The sequence below is a fragment of the Tiliqua scincoides genome, chromosome 8, assembly GCF_035046505.1.
Source record: "Tiliqua scincoides isolate rTilSci1 chromosome 8, rTilSci1.hap2, whole genome shotgun sequence".
In the NCBI taxonomy this organism is placed as follows: Eukaryota; Metazoa; Chordata; class Lepidosauria; order Squamata; family Scincidae; genus Tiliqua; species Tiliqua scincoides.
Genome location: NC_089828.1, coordinates 18,567,246 through 18,585,242, shown reverse-complemented (window position 1 = coordinate 18,585,242; position 17,997 = coordinate 18,567,246). Strand labels below are relative to the sequence as shown.

At 48.0% G+C, this 17,997-nt stretch overlaps 1 protein-coding gene across 1 annotated transcript; it reads right to left on the bottom strand.

Annotated features, from left to right (window-relative positions):
* Positions 1 to 1,840: 1,840 nt before the first annotated feature.
* Positions 1,841 to 2,395, bottom strand: RPP25 (ribonuclease P and MRP subunit p25). Its single transcript, XM_066636549.1, has one exon. It carries the CDS (start codon positions 2,390 to 2,392, stop codon positions 1,841 to 1,843), a length of 552 nt encoding a protein of 183 aa, XP_066492646.1. The 5' UTR covers positions 2,393 to 2,395.
* Between the last annotated feature and the right edge of the window lie 15,602 nt (positions 2,396 to 17,997).

Genomic DNA, 17,997 nt, shown 5'->3' with positions numbered 1-17,997 from the left:
GCCTGGTGAGCACAAGGCAGAAAGTGATGCTCCGACAATATTTCACTATTAAAATGAAAACATTAAGCCAACGCATTTACCTTCTTAATGTTCTGAACTGAAAGCTGAAAACCTGCTCAGTTTAGAATGAATGAAAAACCTAAACCTATCTATTATGACTATTCAGAACAAGCCTTTGCAAACAACACAGTCCTGGCAGAAAAGAAAAAAAAAAAGCAAATCTTGGTTTCACTGGTGAAAATGATTAGATTAAAAAAAAAATTCTGCAGAGCACACATTCTGTATCAAGGAAGAAAAAGCTATTAAGATTTGAGGAGGGGACAAGCAAGCATCCTCCAGTTTACAATGATCCCACTCTGTGAATCGATGCCACCCCCTTCCTCACTCTCCATCCTCCGAGACCCAGAAAGGAATGAATCCATTGCAAGGAGCTTTGTCGCTTATCACATTCGGTACAGCACCATCTCAGTTCAAGTGCTTCGGAGGTACAGAACTATCAATTTTTGCACATGTGCCAACACGCACACACCCCAGCCCTTCCTCTTCCTTGGAGAAGAGACAAGAATCAGGATTTTCCAGCAGGGAAGCTAACCATAGGAGTGTAGAATAGTTCCAGAGAGCTCGGAAGAAATTTAACAAGGCAATTTAACAGGGCAGAAAGATTCGACATATCACCCAGACCTATGGGCAACGGTAAAGAAATCCCAGATTCTCAGATAAAGAAACTGTCTGGAATTTTTTTTTATCATATCTCTTGTAATAGGTTTCCTACTGGATCAGACCCAAGGCCCCTTTCCAGTGCCTCTGAATGTGGGTGCTCAGCTGTGGATGGTCTCTTAGTCCCACTTTCCAGCTGTCTAACAGCTGCCAATTCCACAAATGAATTCTGTACTGGACAAAGTCCTTTCTCTTGTCTGTCCTGCATCTTATGCCAGTCCTGGATGACAGTTTCAACAGTAACCCCTGAGTGATAGGAATGGAAGGAGAAGAACATCTACCTCTCCACTTTCTCTGCACAATGCATCATTTTATGAATTTCCAGCATGTCTCCTTCAGTTGTGGCCACACACAAGGAAATGCCTGGTTCAATACAATCGAGACATTCTCACAACGTAGAACATGCTACGAGTTCATAGGACCAAACACTAAGCACTCTTATAATCCACAAGTCCAGCCCTGTCATCAAAGCACATTGTAGAAGTTGCAGGTCAGACAACTGCACAAATACTTTGGCCTCTGGAGAGCCAGACATCCCTTTCTGGGTCTCCTTCTTGAAATAAAGGTTCTCTGGCTAGGTGGTTTAACTCTTCTTTCCCAGAACCAGTGGCCACATGGCACTGTGCCAGAACCATTGACCACATGGCACTGTGGTGACCACATACCCTCCCTCCCACCATCAGGCATGTAGAAAGAAAACTCCTTGGCACAATCACATGCAAACTGTAGGCAGTTATTCTCCCTTCTTTCCCACATCAAGGTCTCACCACATGAACCATCTTTCAGGTGTCCATCACAAAATCCCTTGCTCTCCAAACCAGCCAACACAAGAGGCAGAAATTCTGTCCACTCAAATTGGCATCACTTGTGACCCCCCCATTGGGAGCTATATGAGACCACGAACAAAGAAAAATACTGGCTCACAATCCCTTTTATTGATTACAAAGCATCTACAAATCTAGAGTGTGTCCAGTGTCTATGTGGCTCTGCATAGACATTGCTGTCCCTGTAATAACATTACATATGGCTTGGGTTTTCTTTTCCCACTTGTGCAAGGTTGGGAAGAGGAGTCTCAGTGTCCACAGCCCACCACAGTCCCCAAGTCCTCCTGGTTCTCTGGTACCTATAACTGGGCCTTCTTCCTGAGCGGATCCTCCTCGCAGGGTGGCGTTCTAAGTCTTCTCTTTGTCCCCTTTGAGGAGCAGCTGGATTTGTCTTCACGGGGGGCCCCTTCATTGACCCACAGGCCATCTGGGAGATCAGGAGGTTGGTAACCCATCTGATGGGTATCCAGGGGGTCCTTAGACAAAAGGATACAGATGGAGGGGACATTTTTGTGGACGGTGAGGTGCTCCACCTGGCCCTCAGGCTGGGCGTCCTTGTTCTCCCAAACTTCCACCAGGGTCTTGTACTGGACCTTGGTGACCTGGTGGAGACCCCCCAACTTCCTCTTCATGATCTCCACGCAGGTGACTGTTTTGGTGACCGCCCGGCCACAGCCACTGAAGACAATCTGCCGGGTGTCCTCCAACCCCATCCTGGCCATGGCAAAGCCCATCAAGTTTCGGATCTTGCTCCCTTCCTTCACCTTCATCTCCACCACGCCCGAGGGCAAGTCGGAGAAGGGCAGGGGGCTTTCCTCCTCGGAAGTCTTGACCTTCCGGAAGTTCTCCATCCTGGACTGGGCTGCGGCGGGGGGATCGGGTGCAGAGGGCTCCACTCCTTCTGAAGCCATCTTCTGGGGAGAGCTGCTGACCAGGGAGGAGGGTCCCACCGTCTCCATGTGTCCTGGGTGCATCTCAGGCAGAGAGAGAGAGAGAGAGAGAGAGAGTTCAGGTCCAAGTTGGTCTGGCCAGGCACTGACCCAGGGCTGGACTCACCCAGAAGGCCAGTCCCCAGGAAGGCTGGGAAGGCTGACTCCTCTGCTGCAGGTGGTGGGAAGGTTGGCTTGGCTTGGCTGTCCACTGCAGTGCTGGGGCTGGAGCTGTTCTGGGCTTCATGCTGGACTTCCAGAGTGGCCTTAGTAGCCCACCCTCCCCTGTCTCCACCACCCCCTCCTCCTCCTCTTCCTCCCCCCAGCAGTCCAGCTCAGTCTCTCCATGCCAGCTCCCAGCAGCCCAGAGGGGCACCCACTCCCCGATCCCACGCCTGACTTTTTCCTCCGTCCAGGAGCAGCTGGAGAAGAGAAGAAGCGACTCTTCGGCTGTTCTCGCAGCTGCCAGCAGCGTCCGGCCCCCTTAAAGCGACATCGGGCTCCTTCTGGTGGGCGAGGGAGCTCGCCGGCTTCAAGGACGCGCTCAACTGGGAACTGGTCGTGTCAGCAAAGTGCATGGGAGCTGTTAGTGCTGATGCCGCCTCCTCCTCCTCCTCTCCGCCCCTCCCTCCTCCCTCCCCCCTCCCTGGGGCTGGCTTGGAGTTCCCAGGGGGAGAGCACGGAAAGGGACACCTCCATTGCGGTTGTCTGGTTCTGGATTGCAGGGATTGCCAGGGGGAGGTGGAGTGGGGTCTCCCCGCCCTCCCCCCGCTCACTTCGTTGGCCAACTTTCTTGCAGGGTTGGAGCCACAGCGTCAGGCACTGCTGAACTCTCTCGCCACTGGTGGCAGTACTAACCTCCCTCCCCGCATGTGCCATTGGGGAGTACATGCCAAGGGGAGCCTTAGGACAGGACATTGTGCCAGGGGCATCAGAAAGCTGGGGCTGTCAGGGGGTCTTTTTTCCCCCCCAGAGAGCCAGGATAGTGTGGTGGTTTGGGAGCTGGCTTTAGACCCAGAAGATCCACTTTCAAATCCCCCTTCAGCCAGGAAGCTTCTTGGGTGATCTGGGGTCAGTCACTGCCTCACAGGGTTGTTGTGAGGACCAAAGGAGGGAAGGAACCAGGTACACTGACCTGAGCTCCTTGGAGGAGGAAGGGTGGCATAAAAACGTGAAAAATAAACATTAGCAGCAAGTTTAGCCCCATGCCTAGGAATATGGTTGCTGGAGACTCAAAGTGGCCAACTTTTTGCTTGGCACAGGTTCCTCTGCCTGGAACGGAAAGCTAGCTCTGCACAGATTAGCCGGTGGCAACTGTTGTTGCTGTGGTGTGGTTTAACCAACCGATTTCTGAGTGAAAGCTACTGCTGGAGGCGCACCGTAGACTGTGCCATTTTCCCTGGTCAGTTGGCAATCCTACGGCATACAGACAAGGTATTTTGGTTTTGTTTTTGGAGAGCTGAAAGGTGGATGGCATATCGGTGTTGGCAATAGATGTATCCAGCAAATGAATATCCAAAAAAGAGACTGGAGTGAGAAAAAAGTGCAGAAGAGGGCAACTAAAAAGATCAAGAGGTCAGAGCGTGGGTTGGCAGGTTACAGTCTAGATATAGGCTCTGTTCCTTTAAAACTACCAATTCAGTGGGAGATGAGGCACCTGTGGCTTCTCCAGATGTGTTGCACTGCTGGTGAGCAAAAGGAGTGAGGAAGTTGCATGCCAATTGCATCTTGGCTACCCACTCATTGTGTTTGTCCTGTGATCATCTCTAGTCAAAGCAGTTTAGGAGCGCCATTAAAATCCTGCCAAACTCATGATGGAAAACAACAAAGGGATAAAGAAATGAGAAGAACTCTGCTGAAGCAGACCAAAAGTTCATCTAAACCAGCCATGGCCGGCCCATCCATGAGGTCAACTGAAGCAGTGGCCTCAGGTATTAGATTGATTGCACCTCTGTCTGCCCCCCCCACCTGTCTCCACAGCCCCTCCTCCCACTCCAGGGTTAGAAAAGGAAGTTTAGAATGAAGCGGAAGAGGACATGTAGAGGGGCGGAGAGTGCTGGGCTAGAGAGAGTCTTCTTCAGTGCTGTTTGCTGTCCAGCAACTAGAATTTGGAAATACTCTTTCTCTAAAGATTGCCATGGCCAATAGCTACTAATAGACCTCTCTTCCATGTGTTTTATCTAATCCTCTTCTAAGCCACCTAAGCCAGTGGCTCTCATCATAGCTTGTGGCAGAGAGTTCTACCCACCATGTGCTGTTGTGTCTTGTCCTGAAATTTGTCTTGTCCTGAAATTTCTTTATTTGTCTTGTCCTGAAATTTCTTTAAATAAATTTAAAGAAAAATTTTTTTAAAATTAAAAAATAAAATTTAAATCAATTTAACAGAGTGACCCTGAGTTCTTTTATTATGAGAGACGAAAACTTCTTTCCAGCCCCCTTTTCCACACCATGAATCATCTTATCAACCAATTTATACAGCACCATCACTATTTTTACACAGAATGAGACTAGTCTTTGCCTTCAAAGACTCAGGGCTCAAACCTATACAACTTTTCAGCACCGGCATAGCCGCAATGCAACGCCAAGGTAAGGGAACAAATGTCCACTTACCTTGAGGAGCCCTTTGTGACTGCATCTCCACCATAGGATGCAGCACTGGAAAACTGGATAGGATTGGGCCCCTAAGGGCGCAATCCTAACCAACTTTCCAGCACTGACATAGCTGTGCTGTCATGGTGTGCCCTGCATCCTGCAGTTGGGAGGCAGTCAAGGGGGCCTCCTCAAGGTAAGGGCATGTTTGTTACCTTACCTTGGGGCTGCATTGTGGCTAGGTCAGTGCTGGAAAGTTGGTTGGGATTGCGCCCTTACAATCTAGAGATTGGTAACAGAATGCATAGCAGATGCAGAACATTTTTTTGAGACTGCAAAACAACAGATATTATCTTGATGTGATCCTTACCACAACTCAGGTGGGTAAGTATTGTCAGTCCCCAAGTTGCAGCTGAGAAGGAGCAGCTTGCTTACAGCCACCAAGTGAATTCATTTCAGAGAGGAGAGGTGAACCAGAGAAAGTCCCAATTCACAGCTCAGAGCCCAATCCTATGCCTGTCTACTCAGAAGTAAGTCCCATTAGAGTAAATGGGGCTTACTCCCAGGAAAGTGTGGATAGGATTGGGCTATCAGTCTCTTGCTGATCCTATGTGGGCTGGCCGTCATTGCAGCACCTCTTCCGCTGGTACTGGATGCCACAAAGGAGGCCTCACCAGCCATAAAAGGCACTCCGACAGCACGTTGAGTAGCAGGCCGGCCAGAACCTTTCTGTAGTCATCATCAGCTCTCCCATCACAGCAGGTAAGATAGCAGGAGAAGTAAAAGGGGTGGGAGGGGAGGGAAGGGGAGGGGAGGATGGGGAAGGGGCATGGAGGTGGGGAGGCTGCAAGAGGGGGTGGATTCAGTATGATGGCACACACCAGATGCTTTCCCCTTTTTCTGCACCCTCCATGCCTTATTTCTGTCCTTGGATGTGCACTCAGGAAATCACTAGAAGACCCATTGCAGAGTGGGAGGTTTACAGAAGAGTTGGGGGGGGGGGGGTTAAGTCCCCTTTCGCCTCTGAAGCCTCCTGACCAGCTCTTGATATCAATATGCCCAGCTCACAATATGGAAATATCCCAAGATGCCCAGTTCACCCATAAGGCTCTTCTCTGACCAATAGCTATCCCTCTCAGAGAACCAGTTAGCTGTGGTATGGGCCTCCAAGGGTGAACAGAAAAGTCATAGATAAGGGCAATCAACAAATGAGGATAAAAGGGTTAGGGTAAAAGGGATGAGTCAGAGTACCAGACCCCCTCTAATGGATATCTCTGTAAACAAATTGCTGATGCGTATCGAATTGCCATCCTCGGAACAACATCCTGTACTGATAACATGCCAAATGTTGTTTGTGTGTCTGCCTGTATGTGATTTTCCCCCTGGATATTTTTTCTCTCTTTGTGTCCTCTTGTCCCCCTCCCCTATCTAAAAGACCCTATAAAACCTGCACCACTGTAATCCTTCGGGGTCCTCCACGTGTGTGTGTGTGTGTGTGTGTGTGTGTGGAGGTCCCGTTTGCAAATGAGTAAACGTTAGAAGTCCTTTGAATTCTCCTGTCATCTGTTGTTTGCCGCTCCAAAATCCAAAGAACCGTGTGTTCATTCGGGGTCACTCTTGACATAAAGCAGAGGTGTCCAAAGTTTTTGGCAGGAGGGCCACATCATCTCTCTGACACTGTGTCGGGGGCTGGGGAAAAAAGAATTACTTTACATTTAAAATTTGAATATATTTACATAAGTATACATAAATGAATATATTAAAGATGAACTTATATGAATGAATGAAGATCTTGCAATAGCTCAAGGCCTATAAAAGGCCTTTCGCAAAGCAAGGCTGGCCTTTCCTTTACTGCCACTACTGCATCACAGATGTGAAACAGCAAGCAGTGGAGGAAGCCCTCATCCCACAACTCACGCAAGAGGTCAAACAGTCGCCCTCACACTGTGAGCAGTTGCGTCAGGCGAGTGCAGGCTCCAACAAATCTCTGGAGGCCCGAGGCTCATTGGAGACTGGGGGCTCCCTGAGGGCCGCATTGAGAGGCCTCGAGGGCCGCAAGTGGCCCCAGGGCCGGGGTTTGGGCACCCCTGACATAAAGGAAATAATGGGGGGTGGGGAGAAGGAAGCAAGGGGCAGCAGGGGAAGGATGTTCCATTGTTTCAACTTTAGATTTGTGGCAGTTGGGAAAGGGGACTCATTGGAAAGGTGGTTTTGAAGAAAGTATTTGAAGGAAGTGAGAGAGGAGGCCCAAGGCAGATTTTCCAGAGGGAGATCTAGGGGGAAAGTGTGGAGATGTGTCCCTCCTGCGGTCATTTTTCCCCTCTAAACTTCTGTTAAAGGCTCCAAGCTTTAGGGATGATGCTCCACCTAGAGCTGCCAACACTTTTTTCCCCCCTAGCAGGACTCCTCTTGACAGTTCTAGGAGGTGCAGAAATCCAGCAGATGGATGTTTCTGCATGCTAGCAAAAGCCTCACCAGCTGTGAAACAGTTCTGGAGCCTCCTGTGACTTTCAGCTCAGCTGATGGACCTGAATCTCACAGATGAGAAGCCTCTCCGGAATACCAACACCTTGCAACCCTTCCTAAAAGCAGCTGAAAAGCCCCAGCCTCCTACTTTGGGGTGTATGTGTGTGAGTGAAATTTTAATCATTGCACTTATTCCAGCCCTCCTCTAGTAGTTCAGGAGAGCACCCACATTTCCTTCCCCCTGCCTGTTTTGTCTTCAGAACAGTCCTGTGAAGTTGGCCAGGTTGAGAGAGAATGACTGGCCCAAGGGTCACCCAGTGAGTTTCAAGGCTAGAGTTAACCCTGCACGACCCTGGATCCATCAACAGTCTTGTATAAGACAGTTCTCTGCTCAAACTGAAACCGTACATTGCTGCTTTACTTGGTAAATGTGAGCCCTTGTTGGTGTGGCATTGGCAGCGCCAGCCCATCCATGCCACTGACTGAAGCAGTTGCCTCAGGCAGCAGTTTGGCTTCCTCTGGGTTGGAAAAGGTAGAGGTGGATGGCACAGAAGAGGAAATAAGGAGAATTATGGACTTGAATATCTCCAATGGTCTAGTCTAGCCTACCACTCTACTCTACTTTCATCCACATTTCCTCTTCCGCTCCAACCCTCTCTTCCTTTTCCTATCTAGGAGGAGAGGAGAGAAAGCTGGCACATCAGGGGGTAAGGAGGGCAGCATTTGGCACACTGGCTCAAGCACCTGGAGGTTTGGGGCCAGACTTAGATAATATGGAAGAATTCCTTATATCCCAAACCTTTTCCTGGGATGAGATAGGAAAAATCATACAACAAACACAATAAACAATGAGCTAATGAGCTCTTCGGAGGAGTGACCTATCTTCTGTTGTAAAGTGCCATATACATTGATGGTACTATATAAACAAATACATAATATTAATACCACTAATCATCATGACTGCCTTTGCATGCCAGGCAAAGTTATGCTTGTTGACCCTTTATCTGTCGGACTGCTCTTAAAGGTACAGGAGCCTGCCCCCTTCCCACATACAAGGCAGCAATCCCATTGCTTTGTGGATGCAAGACTTGGTTTCCAAACCAATTTCAGCTGGTTTCAAATTGGAAGCCTGACAAGCTGGTAAGAAAGTACTGAAAAATGGAGGAGAAAAGTTGTGGGTATTGATTTGCAATTGAGACCTCGTCCAAGTGAAGCTCATCAACTTTTGCTTTATTTTTTTTTATTACACCCGGAGTGGATAGTCTTTGTGACTTTGGTTCATCAGGAACCTGGGTGGGATATTAGAGGCTTTCCCAAATGCTGCCTGCCAACAAGGCAGCGGCATGAGACCCTCTGGAAATGCAGCAACATTTCAGCACATGTCAAAGGAAATGCAGATTTTCTGGTAGTACATTGAAGAGCCAAAGAATTGAGCGTTGCTGCAGTTGAGTGAGATGTGTTGGCCTGGAACATCAATGTTTTGCCCTCCTCAGGGCTTGGCAGCCAATAAGCATCACGCTGGCAGGATAATCCTTGTGGCACATCCCTGTATGTGATAATATGGCTCAGTAGGTCAGGTTTTTGAGGGGAGACTTAAGGGCTCGGATTGGCTTCTGATTTTCTATGGAAATTGTTTGTGCTCCTAAGAGATAATTATATTCCTCCCATCTGTCCTCGCAAATGATTTGGAGGTAAGTTTGGATCTTTGAATGATAGATACCCTGCAGCACCTTCTCTGCCATAATTGCTTGCTTTTCTCTCTACAAGTGCACGAAGTTGTCTTTTGATGGAGTCATCAGTCCGTCAAGTTCAGTCATGTCTACGTAGGGTTCATTCCCAGCCCCATCTGGAAATACCAGAAATTAACCATAGGACTATCTGCATGCCAAGCAGGGATTCTTCCATGGAGTTCTGGTCTCCTCCCCAACTTTATGGAAGTCTGGAGCCCAAACCTTAACCGCAATTATGCTCTGGCTCTCTGCAATTTTCACTAAAATTGATTAGCCATGTCAGTGTTTCTCAAACTGTGGGTTGGGACCCACTAGGTGGGTCGCGAGCCAATTTCAGGTGGGTCACCATTCATTTCAGTATTTTATTTTTAATATTTCAGGTGGGTCACCGGAAATATTTCAGGTGGGTCACCCAATTTCAGGTGGGTCACCATTCATTTCAATATTTTATTTTTAATATATTAGACTGGTATGTGAGTGCATTTGGGGAAATGTGACACATCTGTGCTTTTAACAGGCTACTATGTATATGCTGTTAACAATGATAGTCACTCCTGGGTAAGTGTGCATAGAATTGCAGCCTAGGATTGTTAAAAATTTTTCCTGCTTGATGATGTCACTTCCGGTCATGACATCACTTCCAGTGAGTCCTGACTGATTCTCATTCTAAAAAGTGTGTCCCGATGCTAAACGTGTGAGAACCACTGACCTATGTCATTATTCACTACTAGCAGTGGAATGCCAGCAAGCACCTTCCATAAATGCAGTCTGATCCTAGACATGTTTACTGAGCAGGAATCCTTGTAAAGTTCAATGAGACTCGCTCCCATAGGAAGACAGAAAGCTACCTTCTGTTGAGTCAGGTCATTGTTCCATGTATTGGAACAGTATTGTCAACACTGAACTAGCAGAGTCTTCCCCTGTGTTCCAGGCAGGAATCTTTGGAGATGCCTGGAATTTAACCTCCCGAGTAAGAATTACAATCTTGAAACCTCATGTTTGGTGTGCAGTTAGGGAAGACAGGGTCTTCTCAATGGTGACACCTCAACTGCGGCAACTGTGTTGTGGAACACCCTTCCCAGTATTCCCAGTATCCATTGGACCCATCATTGTATAGCTTCTGCAACTATGATCAAGAGGAGGGCTTCTTTCGGTTAGCCTTTGGGGATCAAGTAATTTGGGCTGCAATCTGATGTTCACTTACCTTGGAGTCAGCCCCACTTAATACAGTGGGATTTACTTCCCAGTAGACAGACATGCATAGGATTGCAGCACTGGTGAATTTTCTGCAGTGGCTTTTAATACTTTTTATTGTTGTGGTTTTGAAAAAAAGATAGCAGCGTTGTTAATTCTGTATTGATTTTGGATTGGTTTAAACTTGATTTTGTTAGCTGCCTTGAATCTCTTTTATGAGAGAAGCTGAGATAGATGATATAGAAAAATACTTGTCTATCTCGTGCCAACAATGTACATGGCACCTTATACAAAAAGAGAAGACAGTCCCTGCCCTGAGGGGCTTACAGTTTAGATACGGACACAAGGAGAATTAGAATTGAATTATAGTTTTAATAAATGAATTATACTGGAACGACTTACTGACACAGAAAAAAAGGTCATCGCTCTTATGCCCAAAAGGTAAAGGCTTATGATCTAAACAGACAAGATGAGAAAAAGTTTCAAGCCATGGCAATTTGGAAAGCTTCTCTCTCTCTCTCTCTCTCTCTTTCTCTCTCTCTCCCCCCCCCCCCAATAATGGTTTGGCTCATTAGTTTGATCCATCTGAATGTCTTGGCTGAATTGGGCAGACACCTCTCACATGGAACACCTTGTTAACTCCTGCTTGTTCAAGCAGAAAGAGTGCGTGTCTGCGTGCATGTGTGGGTGCATGTGTGTGTGTGTGAGAGAGAGAGGGGGGGGGAGTTTAATTCATAGCACAGATGCAATGATTAATTTCTATAAAAAGAAAACCTGCCTAGAATCTAGATGCTCTGGCCAGCAAACCTTACCCAGTAATCCAAGCTGAGGGTTGCCTATTGCTCATGTGCTTTGCTCCTGCACAGAGAGCATTGTGCATGCTTGTGCATTGTGCATGCAAACTGTATTGTTTCACATGCTCTGGGATAAATCTTAGTCTGATGCTCTTTAACCTGTGGGTCATGGCCCCAATGGGGTCGCAAAGCTTCATTTGGGGAGAACACAGCCACCTTTCAAAGCCTGCGCAAGAGAGAATTTGGATCCAACCCAGTACTGGTACTGCCTTATCAAAACTGAGTTCTTGATAGAATCCTGCACAGCCTCTTCTCGCTGTCTTGCCCTGCAGCTCCTAAAGCTGGCCCTAGCTCAGGCTGCTACCTCACAGGGGTATTGTGAAGATACAAGAAGTAGGGGGAGACGAGGTGGGCAGGGACAAGGTGGGTGGATCATGATCCAGGAGGAGGTGGGGTTGGCATTGGGTCCCCAGTCTCATACTTTTATTATTTATTTATACATTTGTTTTGTGGGGTCATAGCATGGAAAAGGTTGAAGAAGACCATTGTCTTAGTCAAAACAGGCCAAAGCTTTTGGGCGCTTTTGGACGCCGAATGCCATCCCAGTTCCACCATTGTGTCTCCTGCCCACCACTGAGGCACCAAGTCAGCAGGTGCAAGAGTTGCTTCTCCTTCTCCTCATCTTCCCTCGACTATATACTTGAAATAACAGAGGGGTCAGCCAGATGCCCTTGTGAAGGCCCAAAGCAGGGCATGATGGCAAGAGTTACCCCCTATTATTTATCTGCAATGCTGGCACTGTTCAGCAGTACACTGTCTTACAGCTCAATCCTATCCACACTTTCCTGGGAGTAAGCCCCATTGACTGCAATGGGACTTGCTTTTGAGTAGACATGCGTAGGATTGGGCTCTCAGAACCTGGAGGTGCCACCTTTTGCTCTATTGTTGGTTCATAGATGTTCATAGACCACCTAATCCTCTGAGAAAGTCACCTAAGCTGGCGGTTAGCCATACTTCTTGCAGCAGTGAATGGCAGCTCAGTCTCTGAAGGAGCCAGCCTTAAGGTAAGGAATTGACCTAAATGATTATATGTTTTCTGCCTTTTTCGTGTCTTACATCCCTCTCCTACCTAACTTTCCAGCACTGACGCAGGCATGCCAATGGGGTCCTTGTTGCATTGTGGGGTGGGGGAGACGAGACACAGCAGCTTCCTCAAGGTAAGGGAACACTTGCTTCCTTCTATTGGGGCTGCATTGGTTAGGATTGGGCTGTGACTCTTACATCCATGTAAGGAATTATTATTATTAAAGGAGGGTGATTCGCTTCTTTGGCAGACAAATTGGGATAGATTAAGTTCAGACCAGCCCAAGGCCTCCTGGTGCCTGAAATGGCTCAGCAAATGCTGCTACACACACCCTTGGCTGGCATCTGGCTATGCCAACTGCCTCCCCCTTACCCAGTGGCATACCAGCCCCTGCTCCCCAGATCCTCCTTATCCCTCTCCCTGGATTCCAAAAGAAAGAGGGGAAAGGAACAGAAAAGGAAGGGTGGAGGAGATGCTCAAGCCTACCACTCTCCGGTCCTCCCCACTTCCTCTTCTGCTCTATTTCCCTCTTCCTTTCTTTTTGAAATCCAGGAAGTGGGAAGAAGTGGAGCCAAGCAGGGAAGTGGAGGTGGGCAGCAGGTGTCCCACCATGAGGCAGTCTCAGGGACAAGCCAGCTCTGATTACATTGATGCAAGTGCCTCTTTTCTCCAAGATGCATCTTCAGGCTAGAAAGAGCAGAGAAAGAACAGGCAGCAGCCTGGCAGCCATTCAGTGGGTGTATCAGTGCAGAACCAAAACCCAGCAACAAGAGTCTGTGTGCATCTCATCAAGTAGGTGCATAAAGTTTATGGCAAGCATAAAAGATGAGATTTTTGTAAGGCATCAAGAACAGCTGCAATGATGTGCCCGGTATTCCCACAATACCGCCTGGTGCTTAAGAGCCCTGGGCTCAGAATGTGAGATACCCACCCAGATCATGAGCAGGGGGATAGTTTGATGTAGGGATTTTCTGGTTCCATTTTTTTCCCCCCCCATCCAGGCACATATTCACTTTAATAGTATGCAATCAACTTCTTCACCACAACCATTCAAAGCTTGCAGTGAGCAATTCCTGCACATGCATTTAAACCTTTGCATTTCTTAAGGGAAGAGATGTGGTGATCAGGAAAAGATTGGCTTCCCATCCCCATGCATTTTGCTGACAGAAATGGAACAACGTTCCCAGTTGCCTGGGATATTCCGAGCTAACACAAAGCATCTGTGATTTGTTCTTGGGTATCAAAAGGCGAGTAAAAATCTCAAGCAGGAAATGCTGGGCAGACTTTTTCAGGGCTATTGCAAGATCATCTCATAAGGGCTGACCAGAGTTCGTTTTCACTCTGAACCATTGGCAAATCGATTTCCCAGTTGGCAAGCAGTGAACCAGTGTACTTTGGTTGTTGGAAAGTTAGGCTAGGTCAGGGGTGTCCAAAGTTTTTGGCAGGAGGGCCACATCATCTCTCTGACACTGTGTCAGGGGCCGGGGGGGGGGGAAGAATTAATTTACATTTAAAATTTGAATAAATTTACATAAGTTTACATAAATGAATATATTAAAGATGAGCTTCTATGAATGAATGAAGGTCTTGCAATAGCTCAAGGCCTATAAAAGGCCTTGCACAAAGCAAGGCTGACCTTTCCTTTGCTGCCGCTACTGCATCACAGACATGGAACAGCAAGCAGTGGAGGGAGCCCTCATCCCACAGCTCACGCGAGAGGTCAAACAGTTGCCCTCACGCTGAGAGCAGTTGTGTCAGGCCAGTGTGGGCTCCAACAAATCTCTAGAGGGCCAGAGGCTCACTGGAGACTGGGGGCTCCCTGAGGGCCGCATTGAGAGACCTCGAGGGCCGCATGTGGCCCCGGGGCCGGGGTTTGGGCACCCCTGGGCTAGGTCCAGAAAGAAACCTGTATTTGAATCTCTGATCATTCATGAAACTCACTGGGTGGACTTGGACCAGTTGTTTCCCCTCAACCTGAGCTACCATGCAGGGTTGTTGTGAAGTTATCAAGCAGTGGGAGAAGAACCACATTTCTCTCACTGAGCTCCTTGGAGATAAATAATCTGGATAATTGGAGACATTAATTGGAGATAAATAAATCAAGGTGAGATAAATAATGTAGTATGGCTTGATAGTTACGTTTTATTTTAGCCCACCACTTCCACTCCATTCCCCTCTTCCTTCTTTGAAGTGAGAAAGCAAGAGGAAGAGATGTGCTTGAGGCACTGATTGCCACCCTGCCAGGTCAAGGGGATAGCACTTGGTAAGATGAAAAAAGGGGAAAGGAAGCAGGAAGATGCACTGATGTGCTGCATAGATGTACTGCTTGGGGGGCAAGGGAATTTTAAGTACTGTACTGTAACCCTTAAACTGTGGGCACTCTTTCTGTGGGCACCTTTGTGCTGCTGGGTTTTCTCCTTTATCTCAGGGTTTGGACAAGAGGCTCCTGAAAATATTTCTTTACCCAGCATGTAATTAATCTGTGGAACTCCTCACCACAGGTTATGGTGATGGCATCTGGCCTAGATACCTTGAAAAGGGGATTGGACAGATTTATGGAGGAAAAGTCCATCACAGGTTACAAGCTGTGATGGGCATGTGCAACCTCCTGGTTCGAGAAGTAGGGTGTCTCGGAATGCCAGGTGCAAGGGAGGGCACCAGGGTGCAGGTCTCTTGTTGTCTTGTGTGCTCCTGGGGGCATCTGGTGGGCCACTGTGAGTTGGCCCTAGAAGTTGGACTAGATGAACCTCTAGCCTGATCCAGTGGGGCTCTTCTTGTACTCTTGTGAAAGTGGCTCCCATGTTGCAGGTTGGGGTTTGAGGCGGGCCCCAGCTCTTGACAAGTAGACGTCCACTGAACTAGAGGGCACTGTAGACACAGAATGTCGCATGCAGCCCCTTGACTAAAACAGTCGGGATGTTGTGATTCTTTGCTCTTCCAAGATGCACACATGGCATCTACTACTTGCCTTTAGGCACAGCCTCTGGTGGGCAAACTGCTGGCGTGGATGAAACTCTGTGGAGCTTCATTAACTTTTGGAGAGTCATGCCAGTGAAGCTATCAGAGCCAGTCTCCAACCAGGGAGCGATGGGCTTTGCAATTAACCATCCGCAACCAAGTTTATTTTTTTAGTTATTTTGTACTGAAGCTAGCATCTGTCACCACAAAAATGGACAAAAATATTCCCAGATCCTGGTAGTTTCTACAGAGCATCAGGCACGACTATGGAATAGCAGGGATGTAGCTTAGTGGAGGCCTGCCTGGAGCTTTGGAAAACTGCCAGTGTGTGTATCCAAGACTGAGTCAATCCTGTGCATGCCTACTGAGGAATAAGTCCCATTATAATCACTGGGGCTTACTCCCAGATAAGTGCGGATAAGGTTGCAGCCTGACTAGCATGGGCCAATGGTCTGATGCGGATATAAAGCAGCTTCTTGCAATTGAAAGATCACAGTGGAATTTAATCAAGAGATGGAAACAACTCAAAAATAGCCACCTGTGTTTTAATGCCTAATTATCATGAATCAGCCTAGCTCTATAATACTGATAATTAGGCTTAGCATCTACATAGTACTATAGAGCAGGGCTTTTCAATTGTGTGTGTGTGTGCACACGCAGCGGCTTCACCAGGGTTGGTGTAATCCAGTGCAGTCACTCATAGTGTCACCCCATGTACCGCATTGGCTCCCAGAGCTCTGGGTATGCCCAAGCTGCTTGAACAGCCATCTCCTTCCCTACTGTTGGGTAGACCTGGTCTTATGGAGGATGAAAGACAGGTCAGGCCAACTAGGAGGCCAGGTCTACAGGGCAGGTAGACCTGGGCTCTGCCTTGGGAAGCCTGGTAGCCCTAGTTCCAGAGTTTTTGGCGTCACCCCCAATCGTGTCACCCAATGCGGTCCGCACCCCCTATACTCCCTACTGATGCCCCTGTGTGTCTTTTAATGAGTACCATTTTTCTGAACACAACTGTGGTCAGAAATAGCCACTATAACTTATCCCTCAGTTGTCCTTGCAGTAAGGAAGAAGCTTTTCCAGTTGTGGCTGACTCCTGATCTCCCATCCATTCTGCATCTCTGTGCCCAGTTCATGCCTCTTTCTTTGGGCTGGCACTGCACGGTCACACTTTGGCATTCGAGTGCACAAAGGGCACAGGTACAGTTTTGCTGCAATCCTCCACAACAACCCTCTTGCAGATGTCAGTATGCTCATCCCCATATTGCTGGTTGGGGTGGAGACTGCATGCGAGTGGCAGTAACAAGATTCTCATGTCTGAGGAGTAATTATAACCCATTTTCAAATGACTGAAAGAGGAAAACATCGTTCTACCCAAATGGTCTAAAGTGTTCACTGCGTCCTACTTAGGAAATGGAGGTTTTGCAGTCTGGAAAAGTCATCACAAATTGTTTTTGATTTCCAAAAAAGAGAAAGCCTGATGGAGGAGGCAATTTGGGACTTCTGGTCTAGATCCCAGGTGTAAAGCAGCATCTTGAATTATGCCTGGAAATCCAGAAACCCTCTATAGATGCTGAAGACCTCTGCCAGTGTTGAAGACGAAGTATTTCATCAGGGGTACATTTATGACATACTAGTTCCCATTAAACCTGCCAATCTGCCAAGAAAAAATCCTTCTCTGAAACTTTTTGCTCTTTCTCAAGGGGATGGGCAGCAACTGTTAATCCCAAGGCCACATGGCAGTTGCGAGTAAGATTAGCCCTTTATGCCTAGGAACTGCCCCAGTATCACATTTCTGCCCCTCCCATTTTTCAAGGATTGACAGTCTTTTGACATCACTAATAGCCCAATCCTATCCCCTGCCAGTCCCTAACATGCAGCCACACCAACAGAGGATGTGCTGCATGCTATGGTGGGAGAGGGGGATGATCAGACAGCCAGCAAGAGGTAAATAAAAACATCTTTTATTTACTTTCCAGGAGGCCGCCTGATCTCCAATGGATCTCCTCAGGTGCACACCAGCTATTTTGCTATATACTATTAGCTACCAGCTATATGTCTGGGGAAAGGAAGGGGGTGGGTCTGGCCAGGAAAGATGAATAAGATCTGACATGCTGCCAGGATCCTCCCTGCCTTTGAACTGCCACCCTAGATTGGCCCACTCCCTGCCCTGAACTGCCCACAAACCACCCTCTCCACCACCTTACCTGGACCGGGGGAGCGCCTGGATGGTTCTGCCGTGCAATGGAGTCTCTGGCCATTTCTGTCCACATGTGACAGTGGTAGCAATGTTTGCACCATTACTGGGTCACTTACGACAGCAGATTGTGAGATCCACTGTCGAATATGGCTATAGGATTGGGCTGTAAGCCCTGCCTTGTGACATTACTAAGGAACCTAGGGAGCGAAGCAACAGCAGAGATGGGGGTTGGCGCACCTCCAGAGGCAGCATTTGGCATCCCATCTCAGGCACTGGGAGGCCTTGGTCCAGCTCTGGGACTGCCCTTGATAAGTCCAGTCAGTTGGGAGCATAGGGACATGGCCGAATGTACCTCTGGTAAACCATTTGTCTTACATAGCCCTGTGTGGCTGTTATCTCCCCACTGCAGACTTGTTTGTGGCTACACAACAAAGCAGCTCAGTCAAAACATGTGAGTCTGGTACAGATGCTCTCCCAAGTCCACTACTGCTGCTGTTTGTGTTTTTCTTTCTCCAGTG

Excerpts from the sequence above, each read along its gene's own strand:
- RPP25 (XM_066636549.1), bottom strand. The coding sequence starts at position 2,392 with ATGGAGAACTTCCGGAAGGTCAAGACTTCCGAGGAGGAAAGCCCCCTG.